Genomic DNA, 26,447 nt, shown 5'->3' with positions numbered 1-26,447 from the left:
GGAGCCAGAGGATGCTGGATCCCAGTCAGAGATGGATAAGCCTGATTTGCTTGTCGCTCCTGTGTCTGTTTCTCTGCCTGCCCAGGGAATTGGACGCCAGGAGAGCCCCCAAGATCCCTCGCTGTCCTTCGACCTGCTCCTGCACCAAAGACAGTGCCTTCTGCGTGGACACCAAAGCCATTCCCAAGAGCTTCCCCCCTGGAATCATCTCTCTGTGAGTCCAACATTTGTGTCTATGTGCATCTTCTCCTAACCTGTTTCAGGTCTCAGCAGTACGCTGGCTGGTACAGATGGCTACATCACTGATGTCACCCTCCATTATGTAATGATGCATGAATCCCTGCTTGTCTCATGATCACCTAAAAGTGAGGACAGGTATGTTTGGGACTGAATAATTATGAATCCTTAGTGTTTCAGAGACATGTACAAGAAAGCAGAACACAATAGAACAGTTATAATGTGCTGTAACTTGTACCATGTGTTGAACTTATTTGAGGGAGTACAGCAGTATAATCCTGGCGGGCTCCAGGGAGGAACACTAACAATAGATTCACTATCTCACTGCAGGAGACCTGCTTCTTCCCTAAGAGATTTGATCTTAAAGAGGCTACGTAGATACGTTAAATCCAAGGCGCACACAGGATGAAATACAGGGGAAGGTCACGTTATGAAGCAAAGGCTCCTTTTCATCTGATATTGGATTAAATTTTGAGTTCAGTCAAGGGAATAGCAGAGCACAGGCTGGCCGAGGTGCCCTCATTTTGAAAAAGACAAGAAGTGAAGCAGAAACTTGTGTGCCCTAATTTTTTAAAGATTTAGCCACCCTTGGTAGTATATTTGAGAGGGGTCTTGAGAGGGGAGCGGCTTCAGTAGAAATAAAAATGACTCTACAGTGTTGTGAACTAGACATGAAACACATGATGTCACAAGGTCAAGGATCTGATAACTCATGCTGTTTTTTAATCCGAACAGGACGATGGTGAACGCGGCCTTTACTACAATCCCAGAGGGAGCTTTCTCACACCTTCACCTGCTGCAGTTCCTGTGAGTGTTCCCACTCAGATTTACTTTTTTTTTTAGAAGTTTCAAACATCATAAACTTCCAATTCTCCCTCAAAGCCATAACCACAAATGTGTCTATTTAGTCTCAACACTTGCCACACTCATGTTTTCACTGCTGATTTTGCAGACATCTTTTGTTTCGCAGTGACAATAAAAGTGACCTCAGCTCCTTGAAATAAATGGTTATTGAAAGCAGTGGTGACATAGCAGTAATAAGAGTAGAGTGTCTCTGTATCAGTGTCATAGCCGATCACTGACTCCCTTCAGCTCAGCTCTGATGGACAAAGAGACGCTTATCTGCTCAGATGCAATCATGAGTGTGTGCTCATGTGCAAGTGTGCTCATGTGCAAGTGAGTGTTTGTGTGCATGGAGGTCAGTGTATTTTAATTTTTTTTGTAGTAGGTTAGCTTTATATTCTACATCTATAAACAAAGTTTTCATGAGATTGAGACTGAAACTTTAATGAATATATCTCATTCACTTGTCTAAGAACTTGTCCAAATGTTTGTCTCCTGTTTGCAGGTTATTGAACTCCAACACATTCACCATGATAGCTGATGATGCCTTTGCTGGTCTGTCTCACCTGCAGTACCTGTAAGTTTCTCACCTGAACATGAGCTGTTAATACTTGATGTCTTATGATGTCTTGTTTCTTTAATGTTCTCTTGGTAGAATATATACTTTATTTACAGTTGTGAAAGTACTACAGTTTGTTATTTCCTTTTTTCCACCCCAAAGAGAGAATCATAACCAGTAAAAACCACTCTTGCTTTCAGAGTCAGGTGTTACAGCCTTTTTTGGTCTTGTACAACCAGAAGCTTATGAGAACTTAAAATGTAAAACACTGCTGTATCATTTAAAGTTCCTTTAAGGGTTTTTTACCTTATGTTATGAAACTGACTGAAATTGTAAGTGCTGCCTTTTTATGACCTAAAAAGGCAACGAGACCATTAGCAAAATGACTGACAGATCTTAAAGGTACAGTGTGTAGAAATGGAAATATAGAAATATTTAGTGATATTTATCAGTCAGATTCCCCCTCCCGTTGATGAAGATCCACAAGCGATGATGGCCTCTAAGTTCAAGAAGTTTTTACTTTCAAAAAATGCAAAACAACCATTTGCATTTCAGGCAGCCACTCACTGAATACAAAAATGTAAATCGTCCAAGTGTGTTCATTCTGTGCTACTGTAGGAACATGGTGGTGCAAAAAGGCAGCTTTTGTGGAAGCAGACCCACTCTTATGTAGATATAAAAGACTCTAAGTTCTAAGTTAACAAAAGCAAATCACTTTTTAATTTCAGGGGATTATACACTAATTTAAACATACTTATAAATATTAGATTTGATTTCTACCAAGTCTGTTCTGCTTAATGTCACTAAATACTACACACTGTATCTTTAAGTTGTCATTTTTAATGCCTTAACTGCATTAAGGGGGTAGGTGTCAGTTGATAAGACTAACAGCAGGGTGAAGAGAGTCCCTTTTTGTTACTTTTTCCACAGCACATTGAGTGATACATTAGACTGAAGAAAGAAAGCAGAATGAGATCTTTCTTCAGAAAGCATGACTTACACAAGTACAGGACAGGATCGGCAAAGAGCTAAGAGGTCTCACTTTGTCCACAGGAGTCGATACAAACAGAAAGTTCAACGCAGGAGCTTTGATCTAGCGAGTCGGTTCTTTTACTCTTTACAATGTATGTGTTTTAATTGTTCAACTGAAGTTAAATTACAGCTGTGAGGAACTTTGTGTTGGACAAAGTCGTACCTTTTATTTCCTTGCTGATTTTTTTATAGATGTGTAAGTAGTGTTTTTTTAACAACGACAAAAAAACCTCATCCTGCTTTCTCCTACTCAATCGATCCCTCAGAAGTTGAGAGGAGAAGACTGGAAAGTGCTGCACATAGCATTACTGAAGCTTTCAGCTTAAGATTTTGTCTGACACCTGCCCCAGGCAGCAGGAACCAAACATTCAAAATGACTGTATGGAAACAGATGATCTTTACGCTAATGGTCTTAGCTCATATAAATCCATCAATATTAATTGCAGTCTGTGTCGTAACCAGCTAAGTACTCCTCACAGGGGCTTTACAGCAGATGCTCTACCTTGCACTTTCTATGTTCTGCCACTCTGTTTACATTTCTGAGTGATTAGTAATAAGGTCTAAGAGATAAGTCTGAGAAGGTTTATTCTGTGTTACGTGACATAAAGATCTGACTCAAGGCTATGATGTAAATTGAAGGATTGGACCCTGCAGTGTGGCAAAGAGCACCAGAAGAAAAACTGAGCATAAATCCTCCTCTGACAGCGAGCATACTGCCTCTGTGGCGTGATAAAGCTGAATCTGCCTTTTTGTGAATTGATGGGCTTTAGAAAGTATTAGCTGATGACTTGGAGTGTGCAGCTCCCAGTGATGGCCGTACCTCAGGCTGCTCGCTGTGTGGCTCTTGGCTGCAGCCCAGCCATCAGGCCTCACTGCATCGCTGCCACTATCGTCACTACCTGCTGTGCATGCCAATAAAGTCATGTTTTCATATCCAGACACCTCCAGAGTCTGCACGTGATGGATGTCCTCGTGTATCAATAAATGAATATGCAGACAGGACAGGATGAAATGACGCTGACATATTTGTAAAATCTGCTGCACTCAGTGTCTCACATTTTATCACAGTATTATCAAAGGCAGGAAATTAGATTTACCATTAGAGCCTTTCATTTACTAAATTCTACTTTGCACTGATTCACCTCAAGGATCAGTTCCAAAACGAAGTAATACAAATATGCATTGGCTCTACTTTTAATTCTCATTTGGTGTCATCTTGTCTTTTCACCTTTTGCTTGGTAATCTGCCAGATGCAGACTGAGCAGTACTGAAATAAGTCCTGCTTGTAGTCATGCTCCTGTCAATTCCAGCACTGACAGCACATCCTCCCTGGAAAGCAAGCACGGCATTATATAATACAGGTTGCATTTCATGGTTTGTCATTACTGTGTGACATCTGAGTGGTTTGTTCTCTCGTTGCAGGTTCATTGAGAATAACGACATCCAGGCTCTGTCAAAGTACACATTCAGAGGACTCAAATCCCTGACTCACCTGTAAGTATTCTATTGAACTTATAAGATGGAGAAGCCATGTGGACTGCTGTTTAGTGTGCACAAACAGACTCTGCTTTCTGATGATCCCAAAGTGTTTGTAAAAAACTTGGGAGAAGGCTTAAAATGAGACGTAAAGGGAACTACTTTTTCTTGTTTTTCAGATCTCTTTCAAACAACAACCTGCAGCATCTGCCAAGAGATCTCTTCAAACACCTGGACATCCTCACAGATTTGTAAGTGTCCTCTCGCTAAAATCAAAGCAGTATCTTGACATCCCACAGACTCTGACCCCACAACATTTCACTACACTAATCTGCTTTGTTTAAGTTTCCAGAGTGTTCAATGTAGTCCCAAACTCATCTATAAATTGTCCTGCCACACTGTCACATTTGTCTTCTGTTTTCTTTTGGTAAGGTTTGGAAGATTCATGTTTGAGCTCCGGAGACATAGACATATTTTCTGTCTTCCTCAGGGACCTGCGGGGGAACTCTTTCCGCTGTGACTGTAAAATCAAGTGGCTGGTGGACTGGATGGAGAAGACAAACACTTCTGTTCCTGCAATCTACTGTGCCAGCCCGTTTGAATTCCAGGGACGCAGAATCCACGACCTCGCACCACGAGACTTCAACTGCATCAGTGCAGGTTTGACCTTTACTCTTTTGCAGCATTTAGCCAAGTGGTATCACGGCAGAACTCTGTGGTTAATATGTATTTTAACTGTTTTCTTCCCACAGATTTTGCTGTCTATGAGACCTTCCCTTTCCACTCTGTGTCTGTGGAGTCCTATGAGTTCAATGGGGATCAGTTTGTGGCCTTCGCTCAGCCGGATTCAGGTTTCTGCACCCTGTATGTGTGGGATCATGTGGAGATGGTCTTCAGGAAGTTTCATAACATAACCTGTGAGTTGCTGCCTAGAAAAACATCAATATTGTGCCAGTATATGTTGTAAAAATACATTTCAAGAGCTGCTTCTGTTTTTGCAGCTCGCTCTGCTGTGTACTGCAAACCAGTGGTGATAGCCAACAGCCTTTACATGGTTGTGGCTCAACTGTTTGGTGGATCTCATATCTACAAGTAAGGCTTGTGGTTTATTTTGTGAACAGCAAGAGTGGAATTTCTCTTGCAGGATAAGACATCATGATTTCAGAGGAATAGCCTGACATTTTGGTTCACTAGTTCAACACCATTCTCACGTCTGCATGGCAAAAGCATTGCTAGATTATGCGGATAGTTAGCAAAGCTTATTATAAGTTCAACTTCTAAAGCTTGCATCTTAAAAGGATTTATTCTGGTATGTTTGTTTTGTCAGAATCTTTTGGTTGACTAGTAACTTTGGAGAGACTCTGATTACTCTATGCCAAAAAATAGTCCAGCATGTAACCCCTAATTCAATGTCAAATTGCAATTTGTATTCTTCTTGTTCTGTAAGTTTAAAACAATTATGTGGAGGTTTTCAAGCTTTTTGCTGCCACTTCTAATATTTTCTGCAAATGGTAATAATCCCTCTGTAAAAAGTAAATAGACATGTTAGCCAAGATGCCAGCTTTTTATAATGTGAGATAGCTTTTGGAATATTGTAACAACCTTTGTGTTCTGACAGATGGGAGGAGGACCCACAGCGCTTTGTAAAGATCCAGGACATCGACACCACCCGAGTGAGGAAGCCCAACTTCGTGGACACCTTCCAGATAGATGAAGAGTGGTACTTTGTAGTAGCCGACAGCTCCAAGGCAGGCTCCACCAGCATTTATCGCTGGAACAGCAACGGCTTCTACTCCCACCAGTCCCTTCATCCCTGGCACCGGGACACCCATGTGGAGTTCCTGGATGTCGCTGGAAAGCCTCACCTGATCCTCTCCAGTGCCTCTCAACCACCTGTGGTTTACCAGTGGAACCGAAACCAGAGGCAGTTCACTTTCTTCTCCCAGATCACAGATCTGGCCGATGTTCAGATGGTTAAGCATTTCTTTGTGAGGAAAGTTCTCTACCTTTGCGTCACCCGCTTCATCGGTGACTCCAAGATCCTCCGCTGGGAGGGGCAGCGTTTTGTGGAGATCCAGACTCTTCCCTCTCGTGGCTCGATGGCAGTACAGCCTTTCACAGTGGGACTCTGGCAGTACCTCATCTTGGGCAGTGATTCTCCTTCTCCAGAGTTTACCTGTGGGATGACCTCACTCAGCGCTTTCAGCCCTTCCAGGAGCTCAACATGAGAGCTCCACGAGCATTCAGCCTGGTATCTGTCGACAACAAGGACATCCTGCTGGCTGCAAGCTTCAAAGGCAACACCCTGGCCTACCAGCACCTGGTGGTGGACCTCAGTGCAAAGTAGACATGTTACATTCAGAGAGGAAGAAGGTGCTTCTGAGTATATTTCAACACGTGCCAAATAAATGAAGACTGCAAAATGTAAAGCCATGTAACAAGGAGCTGCTGTTTTACCAATGTTTGAAACGAGGCTACTAATTAAATGATTATTCTATTTTTATGCACTATCCCGTAACATTTGAATGAAATGATGTGATAATACAAAGCATCAGCAACACACCAACACAAGTGTCTTGTCACTGCCGCATCACTGCTTCTGTTCTACAGAACACGTATCTAGGCCAATATTTTTGAAGGTCCTATATTGTATATTGTGCTCCACTAATGTAAAAATGATGTGCATGTGTGTACTGAATAATTCACTGGATGAGTCAGGATATTGGAACTAGTTGACTAATATTATGAAGGTTTGTAATTTGCACAGTGTAGTTTATCTGCATAGAATGTTGCATGACATGGTATATATGATATAACTGTGTAAAACAAGCAATACTACAATATTAACCATTGCAATACTTGAAACCCTTGATTATGCTTATCTTTATATTGATGATACATTTGATTCTGTATTTGGTTTAATGGATATAATGTTTATTCTACAGTGAGCTCATGGGATAGATGCTGATATTTACCAAATATTTCTTTGTTAGTTTCCTCATTACTCAAGTTAGTAAAGACTTAGACTCTGATTTTGTTATAATGGCCATATCACAAAATGTCACCAAACTTTATGACTTTGGAATATATCTGCTCCAATTATTCAAGTTTTATATTATGACGTGTACTTTACTAATGTGAAAATGATGTGCATGAGCATCCACTGATTTATTTACTTTATGAAAATATATATAGGAACTGACTTTAAAACTAATGGGGATGTGGTAAATGAGATATTATTTGGCTGCAGCTTAACTTTTGGATTGTTACTTATCACCAATATTGGAGGCTTTAAATACAATAAGATGATTATTTTTTAGCTTAAACAAGATTGGAGAATATAATACGGTTCTCATTCTGTCTTTTGTTCTTAATTTAATGCAGTCACAAACTGTGTGGTACTTATTACTGTGTATATTTGGACATAGAAAGTCTGATAGGAAGAGGGAATGATTAAATCAAATGTATGCCCCCTAAAAAGTTCTGTTTATTTACTTTTATGTTGTTGCAGTTTACTTATCATAAACCATGATAACCCCCAGAACTAACCTCTTGCAGCCAGAACCAGTTTCTTTCAATGATTGCATTAATACAATGTAACCATCTGCTTTTATCAAAAACATACATGAAGTCTCCCAACAGCATGTGGCAAATGTTTTATGATCTGATGAAACCAATGTTGAACTTTTTGGCCATAATTCCAAAAGGTGTGTTTGGCATAAAAACAACACTGCACATCACATAAAGAACACCATACCCACAGAGAAGCATGGTGGGGGCAGAATCATGCTTTGGGCCTGTTTTTCTTCATCTGGAACCGGGGCCTTAGTCAAGGTGGAGGAAAGTATGTACAGTTACTAACACCAGTCAGTTTAACACAAAACCTCCAGGCCTCCGTTAGAAGATGAAGAGGAATTTCACCTTTCAAGATGAGAATGAACCAAAGCATACATTCAAATCAACAACAGCATGGCTTCACCAAGAGAAGATTACAGTTTTGGAATAGCCCAGCCAGTGCCCAGACCTGAATCCAATTGAATATCTGTGGGGTGATCTGAAGAGGGCTGTGTACAGGAGATGCCCTCACTATCTGATGGATTTAGAGCTCTTTTGTAAAGAAGAATGGGAAAATATTGCCACATTGAGAAGTGTGCCATGCTAATAGACTCCTACAAAAAAAACGAAGTGCTGTAATAAAATCAAAAGGTGCTTCAAAAAAATATTAGTTAAAGGGTGTGTACACATGCAACCACATTATTTTATTATTTAATTTTTTATCCTTCCCCCTAAAATGTTTAATTTGTTTAAATTGAATTGTTCATGTTACAGGTCACATTACAGGTGGAAAAAGTTCTGACATGATTTATATTGGTCTCATTTTTTTTTACATCACAAAACCTGGCATTTTAACAGGGGTGTGTAGACTTTTGCTATCCACTGTATGTATCCTGGGAAGGATTGGCGACGAGTCTTGCGCACTAATGCGCATAAACGACGCATACATAATGGTGTTGAGCAGACAACAGGGCAACTTCCGGGTCCGCTTGCTTTGTGTCTTAAGAGTGAGTGCGTGGGCGGGGTTAACCCATTTGGCGTTTAAGACAGATATCACCGCCTTTTCGAACTGCTCTGAAGTATAAACCGAGCGACCATATGTTGTTGTTGATATCTGAGACGGAGGCTCATGTTAGCCAAATTTCAACGCTTCATGGTGAAGTGAGGTTTCGCTTTGGCAGCTGGCAGATATGTGCTCTGACTTTTCTGACCTTCAGCAGACGATAACTTAAGTGCTACTTTAAGTGTTAATAATTGTTTAGGGTAGAAGTGAGAGCAGGAGGCAGTTGTTGTTGTTGACTAAGCTAATGTTAAGTTTGCTCTAACTTAGCTAGCGTGTTGTATAAGCCTTGAGTCTAACTAACCTAAGGTGAGGAAGTTAATAACACAGGTAAAGCTAGCGTCAAGACTCTGGTTTAAATATGTCCAACTCAACGGAGATGTCACTGCCACCTGAATGGGACGACGATGAGCGGATGACTTTCATGTTCTCGGACTTCAAGGAGAACCGAGAAGTGAACACCTCGGACTGGGACAGTAAGATGGACTTCTGGAGCGCCCTGATCCTAAAGTGCTGCAGGGACCGAGGCACCGTGTGCGTCAACCTACAGGAGCTGAACAAGACCTTCAGGAGGAAAGAGAAATCCCCGATGGGCTTGCGGACTGTCATCCAGTCCATGGCAGGGTAACAGCTGTTGTTCTTCATCCCTCATTGCTGTCTGTTGTTGTCAGACGTGTGGTTTCATCCTCTGTGCTTTATCTTGTTCCAGACGTGGGAACATCCAAAGGGAGTCCGAGTTTGCTGCTAACGTGGACTGTGGCTGGCTGTCCTGGGGTGTCGGCCTGCTGCTGGTGAAGCCTTTGAAATGGACCTTCTCCACTTTTCTGGGAAGCAGCCGGTTGCCTATGGATGAGTCCTTTGTCATCATTGAATTAGTCAAGGTTTGTCAAATTAATAGTTTCATGATTTAGGTCAAAGGCACAGCAATGCAGTCATGACACTTTAACTTATTGGTATATCACTCCAAGCATTACACAAACAATGCTTCAAATACATTATTTTTTAACCTTTATTTTTTATTGCATGAGCAATCTCAAGTCAACTCAACTCAACTCAACTTAATTTATATAGAACCTTTCATACATAAAAACATGAAGCCCGAAGTGCTTCACAGAATAACAGAGAGAAAGAAAACAGCAGCAATGGTAACATTAACATAAAACATAACACAAAGGAATGATTGTAAATAAAATATAATGAAAATCAATACAGTAAAATAAAAAAATTAAGTAATGGTGGAAAGAAAAGTTAAAAATAAGGTAGTGTTAACATGATCAGATGAAAACAAGAAATAAATAGATAAATAAATAATTAAATAAGATAAATATATGTTAAAGCGATTATTAAAATAATAATGATTAAAATAATTTCAAATAATATTGCAGTGCAGGGCCAAAAATAAATTACTCCAAATTAAAAGCTAGATTAAAAAGGTAAGTCTCAAGTTTACTTTTAAAAACACCCAGAGAGCCCGCCGTTTTAATGTCCAGAGGAAGAGAGTTCCAAAGCTTAGGGGTGTAAAAACAGAAAGCTCTCCGGCCGGTGCTTTTGTGAGACACACGAGGAACATTTAAAAGGGAAGCACTCGAGGACCTCAGTGATCGAGCTGGAACATAAAATGACAGGAGATCAGTGATGTATGGAGGAGCAAGGCTGTTAAGAGCTTTAAAAAAAGTAAAATAAGTTTAGAATCATTTCTAAAAGAAACAGGGAGCCAGTGCAGAGTTTTTAAAAGAGGGGTTATTTGATCAATGTTCTTTTTTCGTTATAAAACTCTGGCAGCAGCGTTTTGAACAAGCTGCAGTTTCTTTAGAGACTCCAATAGAACTCTTTGGTACATAGTAAAGTATAGTTCATACAGTGTTGTGCATCTGAATAGAAAGTGACACCTAATGTGTGTAATCCAGCTGTCAACATGTAACTTTACAAAATGGTTTCTCTTTCACTTTCCTTGTTATTAAAAGATAATATATATTTATAACAGCTGTAACATATTAAAGCCAAGCAGCAACCTCCGGTCTCAAACGATGAAGCCCATGCGGAAGTGTTATAAACTTCAATTTATCGAGAAACCGCTAGAAGCTGGCTGCAGAAACACCGGAAACCACACCAATTCAGAAATGACGATCTTTGCAGCAGAAATAAACATGTTTACAGCCTCGTTCAAAAAAATGGCTTGGCTTTACGTAGCTAATTTCTCTATCGGCACACACTGTACGGGGGATGAATTTTTTTCTAACACAATGTTTCAGAAGATATTAAGATTCTGAGTTTTTGCCAAGGAGGCTCAAATTCCGCCTCTTTATGTCAAACTTTGCCTCGTGACTTTGTATGCATGAGTCTGATCAGTTAAGAGATTAGACATACCACATTTTCCTCATTGTGCACCAAAAGCTATGCAAACCAAAAGTCCTCACAGCAGCTTCAAATGTGTTATGTCTCGTTTACCAGGAGAAAGCTGCAGAGTTACTCAGGGCGTACAGGAGCAGTGAATTTGCCAGCAGCCCCATCCTGTCTTTTCAAGAGCTCTGCACACTCTCATCTAAAGTGTGTGCTGATGAGAGCACTCTGTGCATGGCTCTCCTGCAGCTACAGAGGGACAAACAAGTAACGGTTTCATTGCATGAAGGCGAGAAGGTAAAGTGAGTCACACGTCGATCATTAAATTTCATTGTAGACATTTTGTGCAAGTTATAGAAAAGGAAAACCCACTTGATGTTTTGTATTTGTGTAACTTTATTTCAGATTGTAAAGTTCTGCCATCCCAGCCAGGATCGGATTTCTCCTGTCAGTGATGTAGATATCGGCATCTTCCAGCTGCAGCGCAGTGAGAAGCTGCTGGGAGAGCGAGTAGAGAAGCTGGGCCTCGATGCTGACAAGTACACAAACTCAAATATGATCTTTAAAGTAATACAAGTACTAGTATTGTTTTTTAATGTGTGTAAACAAACTATGAAAGTCTTACCTGGAGCTTAGGAGGTAATGCAGTTATACACTAACTGGGGCTTATCCAGTCTGCATGTCCAAGTGAACCCCAAATTGTCTGCAGTCCTTGTGTTAGTGTTAGTGTGTGTGTGTGTGTGTGTGTGTGTGTGTGTGTGTGTGTGTGTGTGTGTGTGTGTGTGTGTGTGTGTGTGTGTGTGTGTAAATTTGTTAATTGAATTAGATCCCGGGAATGGAGGTGGCGTCTTTCATACCACTCTCTGCTTTGATATATGAATGTGTGTTTGTTAATGGGTGAATTTGTGTAAAGTGCTTTGAGTGGTCATAAGACTAGAAAGTAGCTGTATGAGTGCAGGCCACTTACCATCATTGCTGAAGCTGCTTTGTGTTATCTAAGTGCAGGTGTAAAGAGGAAGCACGGTTGCTGCTTCGGGAAGGAAAGAAATCCCAGGTACTGTTCACATTTTACTACACAAACAAATGTTACACTAAAAGTCACGGCACTGTTTAATGTTGATGTTCACTGTTTAACCGGCAGGCTCTGAGAAGTCTAAGAGGCCGCAAGAGGGTTGAAAAGAGAGCTGACAACTTGTTCGCCCAGCTGGAGTCCATCAGAGGAATCCTGGACAGAATAGCTCAATCACAGACTGATAAAATGGTAAAGTGCAGATGCAAACAATCCACCCCAGCAGCTGCCGTAACATAGTTTGCTATCAGTGTATGGTAACTGCATGTGTGCTGATGATGTATTGTAGGTTATGCAGGCGTATCAGTCTGGAGTGGCCGCTCTGAGACTCTCTCTGAAGGATGTCACTGTGGAGCGTGCTGAGAACCTCGTGGATCAAATACAGGAGGTATTTCTTTATTTAACATTTCCCATTATTTGGAAATTTAATTAATTGAATCCTACACTTTGGCAACTTAATCTATCTTTTCTTTAAATAGTTATGTGACACTCAAGATGAGGTGAATCAAACCATATCAAGCGTGAGCGGTGCAGGTATGTACAAGCTATTTGTGCCACATTTTTAACACATCTACATATTGAGGAGATCTAAATCTGTTCTGTCTTTTGTAGATGATGACATGGATGAGTTGGAGCAGGAACTGAAATCTTTGTTGGATGAGTCAAAGACAGATTCCCTCTTAGATTTTCCTGAAGCTCCAACAAAGAACCTGCAGCCCTCAGGAAAGGCCGGACTTGCAGGTAAAGACCTGCTGAGCTCTCTACCTGCTGTACCTTACAAACCCTTGGATATTACCGATGAGCAGCTGGAGGAAGAGTTGAATCAGTTAACACTTACAGATTCAGGTTTGCACTTTCAGGTTTCTCTTTTTCTCTATTGGATTGTAATATAAATGTTTTGAAGTAACACACAGTCACCTCTCTGTCCAGGCTTTGAACAGAAGAAAACGACATCGCCTGCCAGGAGACTAGAGCCAGCACAGTGAGAGCACAAGCAAAGCATGGCAAGTTTAAAGCTTTGCATCGACATATCAAGCTCTACTGAAAAGATTCTGTGAGCAGACCTCAATTCATAATCAAGCACTAAAAAAAAATCAACCTAAGACTGCTATATTATTTTGAATGGTTGAAAATCAATTTCAGGATGAACAAGAGGCACTTTCCTTCATATAATGAAAACAAAAATATTTCTTTCCTGTGGAGGTCTGCCTGAAAGATCTTTTGGGCTATTTTTTTCTCTTTGTTAATAAACCTGTAAGCCTTCTGATGTCTCTGCCATAAAAAGTGAACATTTAAGAATATGCATTATGATATGCCACCACTAGTAATTTTTAAATTTTGGTTTTATTATTGAGAGTGAGAGAACATGCTGTTTGTGTTTTTGTGTAAATGTCATTAAACGTCCTGTACAGTGTATTAAGTGGCCTTTTGAACTGTAAGTACAAAAGATAAAGTAAAGAGTATTATGCCAAATGAATGAATGGTTTGATCAAAGGAGTTATCAGAACCACATATTTAGTCTCTCTGCAATATACTGTGTGTGTGAAGACATAAAAGTCTACCGTAAGTGAGTTTAACCAAATATGTTTGTCAAAATAAAATTTATTTTAATCAGTTAAATGTCTGTAGTGGTATGTCTGTTTAACATCTCCATTCTTCTCTCTGTCTTTAGTTTTTCTGTGTGGATGTATCTAATTTCACTTATTTTATCAAGTAGTTAAAACTGGTTCACACACTGACTTGACATGAAGAGTATTTTATTCTTTGTTTATTCAAGGAATGGCCACACACCTTAAAGTTTTTTTATGAGTATATGTTATTAAGGAATTATTATTTTCAGAATAACATAATAATTAAAGCAGTGCCTTTGCAGGTTTTAATCAGGTGTATATAGTACTTTTTTCCACCAGGGGTCACTGTGATTTTTTCATTGAAACCTTTAATTCTGAAAATGAACTACTTTCAAATAAAACAAGGGTACAGTAGTATCCAAGATTGTTTCAAACACTCTGCTTTAGACCTAAGATTGAAGTAAACCTAAAATATGAGCATCTAAAGTATCAAATATTTATTATAAAACATTGTTCTGTTGAGATTGATTTAAAAAGATATAGATACTTATAGAAGATTAACAGAGGATGAAATGTACAAACAAATCATGTTTAGAGCAAAATCAAAAACACTTCCACTCACTGTAAACAAAAGTTATTTTCCATTCGGGAGAGTGAATATAATTTGAGAGGAGTGTGTAAATTTACTGTACAAAAAGCTCAATAAGGTATTAAAAATAAGATGTGTTTCTGTTAAATTGTGGAATGAGGACAATATACATTTAAAAACTCGTTATTCACTTTGGGTTTACAAAAAATGGTTTGCATAGCAGTTTTTGAAGGCTATAAGTGTTCATGATTTACCTGTTTTATTTTGTTTTTTTTGTTTTGTTTCTTTACACTTTGGAAGCTGTTAACTAAATTTGATAGAAAATGAAGGCTAGGCTGCAATAAGAATTATGCTTCTGCCTTTTCAGTCATCACTTGATAAATTGCTGGTGCTTTTTTGAAAGTGTCTGTACTGTGAAAAGTATTTTGATCTGTATGATGACTGAATGAAAATACTACTACCACTAAACCAATAAGTGAGCTCTAATGGGTAAAACTGATAGATGGTTGAGGGAAAGTAACTTAAAAGGAGTTATGTGATAGATAACTGTTTATTACACTCAAACTGTGCTTTCTAATAATGAAAGTAAGATTAGTATTAAATACATCTTTCCTTAGTTGTTTCACTGTTTACTAAAAAGTTGAATTTTTGAAATTAAGAATGTTTTTACATGTTTATATGTAGCTAGATCTGAACAGTCCAGCAGCTTTAATAAAATCGCATAACCAAACCTGTTCCAAGTTCTGGGAGGCCCTCAGCACAGTATTGTACTGTGTGCATAGATACTGGTGGTATGTCCTGTTTCCCATTAACTTCCATGAATCAGCTTTTACTGTGACTCAGCGAGGACATCTAATGGTCAACTGTGTGAACTGATTACACACGACAGACCCAGTTTTAGCGGAGGCAGACTCATTTGAGTCAATCTGATATACCAATATCACAGAGACATCTATATTTTGTTATTCTGAAACTGAATGGTTATTGATGCCGACAGTTAACCCTTTGTGCATGTGGCCCACCTTCCTTTCCTTGGTATTCAGCTCTGAAGTGCACTTACAGAGGACACTTGACCTCTAACTCATCAAGTGGAATGTCTCTCTGCTCAAAGGATTTCGCTTTCATGTATAATATTACAGGCCCTGGTATCAAAAGCTAATTACACCATCAGTTATAGGACACAAATAGACACTTGTTTTCTCCTTGTAGCTGAAAATGATGTGACTCATATGCTTGGATCTAAAAAAAATGTAGATATCAAACAAACCGCTCACCTACGGTTGGTCTTGTTGTTCTGCAGGATTGTGATGGCTCATTAGCTCATGAATAAGACACTTTATATAACCGTTTGAAATCCATTGGTCCAAACAAAAAACAAAGTACCCAAACCAAAAAGCATTGCTTTATTGTATTGATTTATACATATACTTCAAGGACAAGTGATATTACTGTGAAAAGCAGGTTATTAAGTGGTTATAACTACGGTCATGTTGTTGGTGGCTACTGTCAATATCTGAGGTGCTTTTGTGTTCTCTGTTAAACAATAAATTAAAAAAGAATTCCTTACAAATGTGCAGCCTTTATAAAGTACAGTTAGTGATATCACAAAATCCTATTACAGCAGTGTTCTTAAAAATGCCCTTGTATCACAAATAACATCAACAGATATTAAGCCCAAACTTAATGATCTTATAGGCCTTCAGTGTCTCGCTCTGTAACACACTCCCTCTACTCAATCTCACAGACACACACAAACAAACAGATGCTTTGTTCACCATCGTCTTATACTGCATTTATACATGTGCACCACTGCTGCGTTAGCCAGTCAAAAACAGAAAGGTGGAGATACAGCTCCTTCACCCTTCACCAGCACATTTAAATTGCACATTTTGCAGCTCATACCTACAGTAACGATAGCCTACAGTTATTATACTGATATGATGACATGATAAAAGACATGGAGAGTATGAGTTTAATAATATCAGTTCTACCCTATGTAGCTGCAGATATCTTGTTATATAGTTTGTTGATATGTCCAGATTATTGTTGAAGATGGAGCAGATAGAGAATGATTAAAGATAACTATTAGCCATGACTACACTACACAGCTTGAATTTGAACGGTTGGAGCAGGCACTGATGCAGATATTTGGCTGAGGGTTTGTTGTTTGCACCACATGAGACAGAATGATGTGAGAGTCTAAGCAAAAAGTGGAGCTGTGTATAATACAAGATCTCATCGGGTGGTGAATAAGAAACTTTTGGCATGCTTTGTAGTCGTCCCCTTGTATGTATGTTGAGAAAAACAAGTCTTAATGGGACACCATAAACAGATGATCATTTGTTTTTCATATTGCAGTGTTGCGTAAAAAGCAGGCTACACAGTGGGTCAGGCTCCGTCCTGCTCTTGCAGTGTTGTGTGTTTACAGTAGATGTGTGTGCGTTTATGTGCATGTTAGCGTTGCAGCGTTAAACTGTCCTGTCAGCCCCTGAGCGCTTCCGCACCACCTTCTCCTCACTGACCTGGTCCACCGCCAGTGTCTCCAGCTCGGCCTGCGGTGGAGCCAGAGGAGGGGTGCCGTGTGGAATGCGGTGTGCCACGCCCACGTGAGCCCTGTACTGGCGGTCCCGAGCGGGACTGTGACGAGGGCTGGATGCAGCACCCAGAGGAGCTCCGGGAGGGCGCTCAGAGGCAATAGGAGGGATAACAGCAGGACGTTCTCGCACTACTTGCGGTTCAGGAGAGTCTCTCCCGGCCTGCAGGAAGGGTGTGGGGTCAGGCATGGCTTCCACTGTCTCCCGCAGAACCAGCCGCCGACCATCAGGGCCGAGCCGATACACTTCTGTTAACTCTGGGTGAAGAGGCTGAGATAGACTCTTCTTCATGCGACGTCGAGGGGTTTCAGGCTGCCTATCCTTGGCAGGGGGAGGAGTGGGCTTGTATGAAGTGACTGGACTGACATTCGGGCTGGCCTCGGAGGAGCTGCCGGCTAAGAGCTTTTTCTTTGTGGCATGAAGCTGGGAGGTCAGGTATGCAATAGTGCTAGCTCTCTGCTCCAGCTCCCCAGACAACACAGCCAGCTTGTGGCTCTTCATCTTGAGCTCCTCTAGATACTTCTTCTCCCGCTCCTTGATGGTGTTCTCCAGAACAGAGATCATGGCATTCTTCTGCTCGAGGTCCCTTAGCAGCTCCGTATTCTCCTCCTCCTTCTTCTTCAGCTGGGCCTCAAGCTCCTCACACCTCCTTTGCAGCTCTTTGCATCGGACCTCGCTGCTGTCTGCATGAACAAACAAAAAACTGTTAGAAACTCCAGTAAAAATAAGTAGGTAGGTACCATAGACTGTATAAAATATGGACGTACTATCCGTGACGTCACCCATCTGTTCCTGAAGCACTGTTTTGAGGCCATTCCACAGAGGCAGCCATATTGCTGCTGTCGAGCGATTGTGACATAAAGAGGCGGAGTTTGAACCCCCTAGCCAACAGCTACAGTGTTCCCGCCTGTCAATCAAGTCAGCTGTGCCACTCATTGGAAGATTCGTAATCTCAATATCTTCAAAATTGCCGCATTAAAAAAAAAAACACCCCCCGTACAGTGTGTGCCGTTCGAGAAATGAGCTATCCAGACTACACTCGTTTTTTGTACCAGGCTGTAAACATGTTTATTTCTGCTGTATTCGCCTGTTTTGAATTGGTGTGTATGTGGTTTCCAGTACTTCTGGAGCCAGCCTCAAGCGGATCCTCGATGAACTGCAGTTTTTACCACTTCCGCATTGGACTCATACATTTAGACAGGAGGTTGCCGCCTCGTAGGTACACACAAGAAATACGGTTCATACCCTGGGATACACACATCTCCAGACCAGACCAATCATTAGTACATTAAGTGCAGACACTGAATATGGACGGTCTGTCAGCTGACTGAGACAGTTTGATTCTATAGAGACTCATCTACAGGAGGCAGAGAGCTCCAGTTTCACATTACAGCTCAGTTAGACAAAAAGTACACAGCTCTCCTCTGACCTTCATCACTGCAGCCACCACCCAGTTACAGCACCGCCCTGATTATGTATGTTGAAAAAACACATACAACACTCTCATACTATACTAACGATATATAGTATCATTCAGTTCTGAGTTATATGGCTAAAGGCACATTTATGTTAGCTATGACACATTTCCTGACTGAGTAACCTGTCACATACACTGAGGAGGGGGTGCTTAAACAGATGACAGTTGTTTTCCTTTCATCTGGTGAATTTTTAACCCAGTTGGAGCAGCTGAGCCCAGCTGCACTAAGCAGGATACAGGCTGTGCATTAGCGCTGTGACAGATAATCTGATTTCCTGCACTCCAATCTCTGAGATGTCCCACACTAACATGATAGAGCTTCTAGCTGGAGGTCCTAACAATACTGGTCAGCTCTGGGCCACACAAAGCCTACTATGTCGTGACCCTGGTTAGCTGCGACCATTTCCCTGACACACATTGGTGTGAACCTCCACAGCCTGTTAGTATATTAGTCTGAAAGCGGACTGCCAGAGGCCTCCCTGACTGCACTGTGCTGTACATGAAGCCAGAGTACAAAGACAGTGGAGGTAGGTCTGAATCAGACCAGTGTTGTGACTCTATGTCACAGCCATGGTAACGTTGGGGGAGGGGCAACTGACCATGAGCCGTGGGATCTCTAATGAACAGCAGGGAGTCCGACAATGCAATTCTTCCAGGGTGGGAATGTGTGTTACCAGGAAACAGAAAGAGCCCTCCGTTCTCATGGCTGTCCACTGAATCAGATTTACAACCTTGACTTTGGGAAGGTTTAGACTTATTCTGCTGCTGTGTGCACTTTTCCTGAGATTTTACCAGAATGAATATCATTATCAAAGCAGGTGGAAGAAGAAAGACTCTTTACAAAGACAATAGCATTTCCAAAGTCAATCTTGATTTTACTTAAACTCACGTTGCAGATCACTACTTCACCATAAAACTACAGACACATGGCTTACTCTAACAAAACCACCTGCAAAAATGATCAGGCAATCACATTTTGAATCACTCTTATTACCGATGTTAACATATGACCCTACACAGTGGACATCAGTGTCAAAACAGATGTGTGTGTGTGTGTGTGTGTGTGTGTGTGTGTGTGTGTGTGTGTGTGTGTGTGTGTGTGTGTGTGTGTGTGTGTGTGTGTGTGTGTGTGTGTGTGTGTGTGTGTGTGTGCTGCTCAGTACCAAGATGACTCACCTGAGGGGTCAGAGCTTCTCACCGTGAGCTCGTAAGTCAGGTCTGTGAAAAATAGAAGAGGGTTAAATACATGTCCCCATCCCACGATGTTGCAACAGTGCAGCTATTACACAGCACGATCCTCACATGGACCAACCAGCAGAGGTGCATGCGAGTGCTTTCCATATGGCGGAGCGTCCATTTAACTGGATTAGTGAGAGTTCCACGTCAGCTTCAGTGATAGGTTAGCCAAGGATACATTAGATCAGGGCTAAAGCATACACTGTCCTGTTTACCTCGGTCACCATCTTTAAGCGTACAGCTATAAATGCTGGTGTGCTAAATACAGGTTTTGCTATGCAAGGGGTGTATTTATTTACTAATGCTTGAGTGCATTTCCTGTAAGTCTTCCTGTTCCATCTAAAAGTTTTAACAGTGGGACCACAGCAACTTTTTTATCTTCACAGTCTAAATATCTGTCTAGGTTTGCTAAGCTGTTTTCAGCTGAGTGCCATCTTGGGACATACTCTGAAGGTTTCTTCAACGTGCTGTTTTTAAGGGAAGAGGGGAAGCTGTTCATGCTCACCTGTGCATTGCTGTTGTAACCTGCGGATCTCTGCGTGCAGCCCCTTCAACGTGCTGGCGTGGTCTTGCTGGAGGAAGAGCAGATTTTTTTGTGCACTGTGCAGCTGATTTTCCAGTGTAACATTCGCTGATGCCATGGCTGATTATGTTCATAGACACGCACCAGCCTTTGCAACCTTCAGTTAAAGAAAAGGCGGGGAAAAGAGAGGAGAACAAAATTAAGAAAAGTCAACCCATTTGTCAAATTGTTAACTCCCTGCCCTTTTCTCTACACATATCAGGCTTTTCAGATGTGCTCCAACTGTGCTTTGTCTGCCAACTACAGCTGAGACATTTCAATTTATAAGTGCGTAATAGTAAAACCATAAAACACGTTTGAAACGGCGAAGGCGGAGACGACAGAATGTGCAAAACTTGCATTCCTATTTGTTGATAAAAAAAGAGTAGAAATAGCAAACAAGCTAAGACAGAGAGAGGGTCCACTCCACATCAATGAACATGCCCAGTTTGTGTGTAGGCTATCATCATTAATAAGGTCAGGTCGATGCTGTGGTGTGACTACAACAGAGACAGGCTGGGCGACCATAAATAGGCACACTCTATTTCGCTTGCTGTAATAAGCGACCAATCTCTGAAATGAAGCGATCGATTAAGAACCTGAGATTGAGGAGTGTGAGCCTTCAAAAGTCAGACCTCTCTAAGGTAACACTAACCTAATATACACTAATCTCATCTGCACTGTATGATGTAATTCTATTAGGACAAACAGTGGAAATACTTTCCCTACCACTCCCAGGCTTCCTCGGGACAGAGGAAAACAAAGTGAAACTCGTACACCGGATTTAAAGAAGGAAATTAGTCTTAAGTTAAAATGAGGCACCTTGTCTGAGATACAGAATATACTGGTACCATAATAAATAAAAGACACATCTCTCTCTGATTCATTATTCATACTATCATCAAGACCAACAAGTCTGAAATAAAATTCAAAGCTGAACATCTTGAATGAAACTTTATCCTTTCATATGGTTTTTCAATCGTTATGTGGCGTTTTTATATCGTTGTTATTCTTCCAGTAAGCCTCACAACAACTGACAAAGGGACTGTCATTAAAACAACCTTCAGCTTAGTTTGGTGATTTAAATCTGTTGGTCGGGTGTTTGTCACTGAAAGGTCTGCTTTTGAGAAGCATGAATACATTTTAAAAAGTCAAACATCAATCAATCAATCATCAATAGTCAGTAACAGTAGTAGCACTGGGTGTGGCACGGAGGCCATGAGTCTTCAGCATCCCTCTTCCTTGTTTCTCTTGTGTCTTGCCCCACCTCCTCCTCCCCCCCCCCCCCGTCCTGACGTCCTTGTCTTCAGAGCCAGAGGCAGAGAAACAATCACTCAGCTCCAACATCTCCACCCTCTGCCAGACTACTGTGCTGTGCTGAGAGTTGAGAGCACATTGATCCCTGCAACAGCCCTCCTGAGTGCAGAGAAAGCCTCTCCCTGCATACATAAGTGTGCTTCAATAAAACATCCCAGAGCCTCTCGCTCTTACATCATCAGCTCACTTACATTAATAATATATCCTATGACACCTCGCAGGACACACTCACGGCCTCAGTAGTTGTCTTTAGAGGTTTTGTCATTTGCTAGCTGAGGAAAAAGACAGGATGAGGAAACCAAAACAAAGACTTGATATCACAAATTGAGTCAGCGTTGTGTCATAAAGGCTGAGGAGGTAATCTATTATTGATGAGTAATGTGGAGTCCTTCCGGTAAACCCTGCACTCCAAGCATATCTCTCACCCCAGCTCCTACCTGGAATAGCTTTCCATTTACAAAGACATGACCTCAGCCAACTTCAATTCATGGCTCATGCTATAGCTTGAAGGTGAGAGTGGCACAAAGGAGTGCAGGCCTTCATTGTATTCAAGAGAGGCAGAGTTTACCTGTCTTTGTTCAGGGACACAGTAGGGGGTAAATACAAATGACCATGTCTGTTTTAAAAAAGACTGAGATTAGTATAAAACCATGACTGATGTGTCGACTTTCTTTTCCAAATAAACAAACCAGCATTTCCTCATACAGAGATCATAAATAATCAATGAACTGCAGCAGCATGAAACATTAGCTAGTAGCTTCCATCCTTAGCCACAACAAGTCTTAGCTGGTCCTCCAGTGAGGGAGCTGTTCCTCTGAACCCACATGCCAAATATTCATCTTCAGTTTAAAAAGTGGACTTTTGTTTTCTTCACCTTTTTCTTCATTTTTATGCTGTACTACAATACCGGTCAAAAGTTTGGAAACTCCTTATTCAAGGGTTTGTATTTATTTAAATTATTTAAAACACCGTAGATTAATACCAAATACATCAAAACTATGAAAGAACATATATGGAATTATTTAATTAACAAAAAAGTATTAAACAAAACCAGAATATGTTTTATATTTTAGATTCTGTGAAGTAGCCCCCTTTTTTTTTCCTTCATGACAGCTTTGCACACTCTTGGTATTCTCTCAGTCTGCTTCACGAAGTGGTCTCCTGGAATGGTTTCTAATTAACATGAGCCTTGTCAAGAGTTCATTTGTAGAATGACTTGCCTTCTTAATATGTTTTAGACCATCACTTGTGTTGTTCAGAGGTACGGTTAGTACACAATGGATAGCCCTATTTGACTACTGTTGTACGAACGCCACAGGAAGTCATTCCTGCCTGTAGCCATCAGACGGTACAACTCCTCCCTCTGATGACTGAACTGCAATACACTTTGCGATATCCCTGCCACTTCAACATCATGTATACAATACCTTCATTCCCAGTGTTTTTGTACATATCGAATTGTAACTATTCTGCGTTTCTGTATATACTTATTAAGAATCCAAATTATAGTATTTCATTCATATTTATATTTTGTTTTATTTCTTCTTTCTATAAACATTTGGAATATTTCATAGTGTGTATAAAAGCATTCTGTAATAACTGAATTTCCCCCGGGATAAATAAAGTATTTCTGATTCTGATTCTGCTTCTGATAATCCATATTATGGCAAAACCATATTATTTCATAGTTTTGATGTCTTTGGTATTAAACTGCAATGTAGAAAATAAATAAAATAAATACAAAAAACATTACATTAGAAGGTGTGTCCAAACTTTTGACTGGCAGTGTATTTTGTGTCAAAAAGACATTACAGTAAATCTTACATGCTTATGTTTTACAAAACTTCAACAACTTCTACCAATGAAACAATAGTAACAATAACATTTGACTAAATATCAAGTTGTTCATCAAAGCTTATCTTCAGCTATATCAAGACAAACCTCTACATTTATGAAGGCACGCTTGATACTTATCCAAGACACTTTCTATTTCAGCACCTGCATTGCGGACAGCACCCCAAACCCCCAGTCCACATTAAACCTCTGCTGCTCCTGGCTGCATGAAGATCATCTCAAAGCTCCAGACAGAGATATCATCCGGGGACAGACCGTCTCTATCCTTATCAAAGAGGACAATCACGGTCGAAAACCCCGGACTGGCGTCTTGTGCATCTCTCTTAGATTGTTTTTATGACCTGATGTGCTGGTGCTGGATGCCATCACAAAGGCTGTCCTTGCAGCTAATGTGTACTGCTGCTGTCCAGTTTCAGGAACCGCAAACAAGCTAGCCCACATATTTTCTATTGAATGGGGAGTACGCCACACCAAACCCCATTTACAATCCCACAACCAAATACTAGTCTCCTTTAACACTCACAGAAATGTATCAAGCGGTAAGCAAATACAATGTATCTGCTATTGTAGAGGTGTTCTGATAAATACGACGCATGGTGAATCTCTGATCTTTGTTTTAATTTAATCCAGGGTTCAGTAAAAAATAGACATATGTAATCAGCTTCCATCCTTTCCAGGATTAAATATATATTTCTAACAAAGGAGGGGGAAATATCAAGCATACTGAAAGTCCCTGTTTAAATGACAATCAAGGAAATCTGCTGGGGTGAATGCCGAGGTAACAATGTATCTATAATACGCAAAAAATAGGCTATAATATGACAGCACCATAATTAATTATAGCATGTCATTGAATGAAGCAGTCTCTCCATACTGGGTGAAATACGCACCAGGCTTTCTGCTAACCTAGCTGCAGAGCTAACAGGGCTACAGCATTATCTATCAGAGAGCTTACCTTTGGGCTAACAATAAGAAGCGGTCGTCGAGTATCTTGTGAAAGGTTGTGTGTCGTCGTTGAGTGAGAACCAGCCACACCGGCTAAGTGCGACCAGCCTTGCGGGGCATGTCGGTGATGCTGTCAGGGGGCTCTCCTCGGTCGGTGAGAGGGGAGGGAGGCTGTGTCAGTTTCCTCTCATCTCCCTGAGCTACTAGACAAAATAAAGCGATGCATTATGGGAAACCAGGGACAAATGCAGCCAAAAGTCATCCAATCATTTCTTTGTAGTGGCCATTTGTCATAAAAAAACTCAAAGAAAAATCAAAATATCAAACTTTAACTAAACTTAATCAAAGGGTCGCTGATGCACCGTGGAGATGTGATGTACGCAGGCAAAATAAGTCCAATGTCCATGCAAAAGTTCAGCGGTTTCCATGGTTTATTTTGATGGCAAGCAAGCAAACACACCATAGGCCCACTCAGGTGCATGCTGGTCTTCTGCCACCTATACCTACCTAAATAACCTCAGGTGCCCACAGTTCCTAATTACCAAACAAACAAAAACAATCAAAATAAATAGGCCTACTAAATATACAAAAAAATCTAAATATGCTAAACAAATGACCACCAAAAAATAAAACCCCGAAATCTAACTTAAATGAGTTATAAAAAGAAAAGTTTAGATAAATCTAACTAATACTACTTATTAATTCTAAACTAAATAAACAACTAAACACAAAAAATAAACAAATAGCTCCAACACTCTTAATTTAAGTTTACAGCTGCGATACAGATTACAAACGTGTTAAAAATATCCAACCTAGGCCTTCTAATTTGTCCGTAAATTGTATTTATGTAGCCTAATGTTAAAGTCATAGACTGTAAAAAGTAGAGGTTGACAGAGACGTGCCTCGGCGTCATCACCATAGCAACAGAGTGTCACCTGTTCTGTAGTGACGCATTCACGCCATCTAGTGATAGAGCCGGAACATAGCACACTGCAACAACTGAGATGTTCCATAATTCCTGAGCGCTTACCACACTAAATATAGGCGTGGGTTATAATATCCATAAGGAGTCAAAGAGTCAGGGTGAAGTGAATTAGTGAGTACAGATGAGAGCCTTTGGACAGCAGGCCTACAGCTGGTGGACAGCAGAGGGGGGTGTTGTCATTCAGTGGCAAGTTGGAAAGACATGGCCTACTGCAGCAGAAAACTTTGATCACTCATTCAAAGGCTCATTGAAGTGTCTTCAATCTTAATCAGTCTTTAATTTTTTATAATCATGAATTAGCTCATTTAGGTCATGATCCATCCAATGGTTGATGTATGTGACAGATTTTAACCCTCCTGTTATCCTTGGGGTCAATTGGACCCCATTCAATGTTTAACGTCTCTAAATTAATGACTAACATCACTGTTTTGGCTTTATATTTCATGACTTTTCCTATTTTAATGGGAACAACTGGGAAGACGTTAAATTAAAATGTTGATATGTTCCAACTTCCTGTAAAGTAAATACGCATCAGTGTTCCTTGGGGTCGATTTGACCCCAGGCTGTGTTAGCTGTATACAACATAAAAAATGTCAACATTTTACACACATTTGTTTTGGGTGTTTTGGATGATATTGATGTCACTATAACCAAGGACACGTCTGCATCTGACTGCAGGAGCTGGGATTGAACCACCAACCTTTACATTGAGATATAATATTTCCAGCCACCATGTCTCTAAAGACATTCAATGATGTGTCCTGTGTCATACATTTTGATAACATAGAAACAAGGCAGGGCCAACTAGAGCATGACAAACTCGCAGCAGTTTCATGATCTATTTTACAAATAAAGTCCTTCTAAATGCTTTAAATTGTGTTTATGCATGAAATATATTTCATTTAAAGGGCTGTTTAGATAGTCAACAAAGAAACATGAAGTACCTGACACATAAACTTGGGTAACAATCAGTTTCTGGAGGTTTTAATTGCTGGGGTCCAATTGACCCCAAGGATAAAAGATGATAGTAAATTTGAGGGTAACAGGAGGGTTAGGTCTGTAAAAAAAAATGGCATACAGTTTACCATTGAAGCCCCTTTGGATAATTTTCAATGCAATAGTTGTTGTGGCACAACAAATTCTGCT

The 26,447-nt window shown here is 40.5% G+C and overlaps 3 protein-coding genes across 4 annotated transcripts; 2 read left to right on the top strand and 1 right to left on the bottom strand.

Annotated features, from left to right (window-relative positions):
* Positions 1–7,649, top strand: lgi3 (leucine-rich repeat LGI family, member 3). The gene is given in 10 exon segments (XM_034692310.1): positions 1–214; positions 973–1,044; positions 1,586–1,657; positions 4,094–4,165; positions 4,327–4,398; positions 4,638–4,807; positions 4,900–5,064; positions 5,149–5,239; positions 5,766–6,301; positions 6,304–7,649. Coding segments are annotated over 10 exon segments (1,644 nt in total). The 5' UTR covers positions 1–11; the 3' UTR covers positions 6,495–7,649.
* A 1,143-nt stretch (positions 7,650–8,792) lies between these two features.
* On the top strand, positions 8,793–13,791 carry chmp7 (charged multivesicular body protein 7). Of its 2 annotated transcripts, none has more exons than XM_034692919.1 (10): positions 8,793–9,386; positions 9,472–9,643; positions 11,214–11,399; positions 11,508–11,641; positions 12,108–12,156; positions 12,244–12,363; positions 12,461–12,559; positions 12,651–12,705; positions 12,784–12,912; positions 13,102–13,791. In XM_034692919.1, the coding sequence occupies exons 1-10, from the start codon at positions 9,124–9,126 to the stop codon at positions 13,155–13,157; spliced, it is 1,263 nt and encodes a 420-aa protein (XP_034548810.1). In that variant the 5' UTR covers positions 8,793–9,123; the 3' UTR covers positions 13,158–13,791. The 2 variants fall into 2 exon arrangements, with proteins under 2 accessions (XP_034548810.1, XP_034548809.1); XM_034692918.1 differs by having other exon boundaries at positions 8,795–9,386; positions 12,784–13,017.
* Positions 13,792–15,711: 1,920 nt separating this feature from the next.
* ccdc92 (coiled-coil domain containing 92) lies at positions 15,712–25,147 on the bottom strand. Its single transcript, XM_034692689.1, has 5 exons — positions 25,129–25,147; positions 24,327–24,516; positions 20,144–20,318; positions 19,579–19,620; positions 15,712–17,608 (listed from the first exon to the last, which is right to left on the bottom strand). The coding sequence occupies exons 3-5, from the start codon at positions 20,277–20,279 to the stop codon at positions 16,800–16,802; spliced, it is 987 nt and encodes a 328-aa protein (XP_034548580.1). The 5' UTR covers positions 20,280–20,318; positions 24,327–24,516; positions 25,129–25,147; the 3' UTR covers positions 15,712–16,799.
* Between the last annotated feature and the right edge of the window lie 1,300 nt (positions 25,148–26,447).

Source organism: Notolabrus celidotus, chromosome 9 (assembly GCF_009762535.1).
Source record: "Notolabrus celidotus isolate fNotCel1 chromosome 9, fNotCel1.pri, whole genome shotgun sequence".
In the NCBI taxonomy this organism is placed as follows: domain Eukaryota; kingdom Metazoa; phylum Chordata; class Actinopteri; order Labriformes; family Labridae; genus Notolabrus; species Notolabrus celidotus.
Note: the sequence above shows the minus strand (reverse complement) of the source record. Positions and strands in the feature narration are given on the sequence as shown.

Coding starts and splice junctions, on each gene's coding strand:
- ccdc92 (XM_034692689.1), bottom strand. CDS start 20,279: ATGGCATCAGCGAATGTTACACTGGAAAATCAGCTGCACAGTGCACAA. Junction 19,621..20,143: donor GTTACAACAGCAATGCACAG/GTGAGCATGAAC, acceptor TATTTTTCACAG/ACCTGACTTACGAGCTCACG. Junction 17,609..19,578: donor GAGAAGCTCTGACCCCTCAG/GTGAGTCATCTT, acceptor TTGTTCATGCAG/ACAGCAGCGAGGTCCGATGC.
- chmp7 (XM_034692918.1), top strand. CDS start 9,124: ATGTCCAACTCAACGGAGATGTCACTGCCACCTGAATGGGACGACGAT. Junction 12,157..12,243: donor GGGAAGGAAAGAAATCCCAG/GTACTGTTCACA, acceptor TTTAACCGGCAG/GCTCTGAGAAGTCTAAGAGG. Junction 12,364..12,460: donor AATCACAGACTGATAAAATG/GTAAAGTGCAGA, acceptor GATGTATTGTAG/GTTATGCAGGCGTATCAGTC.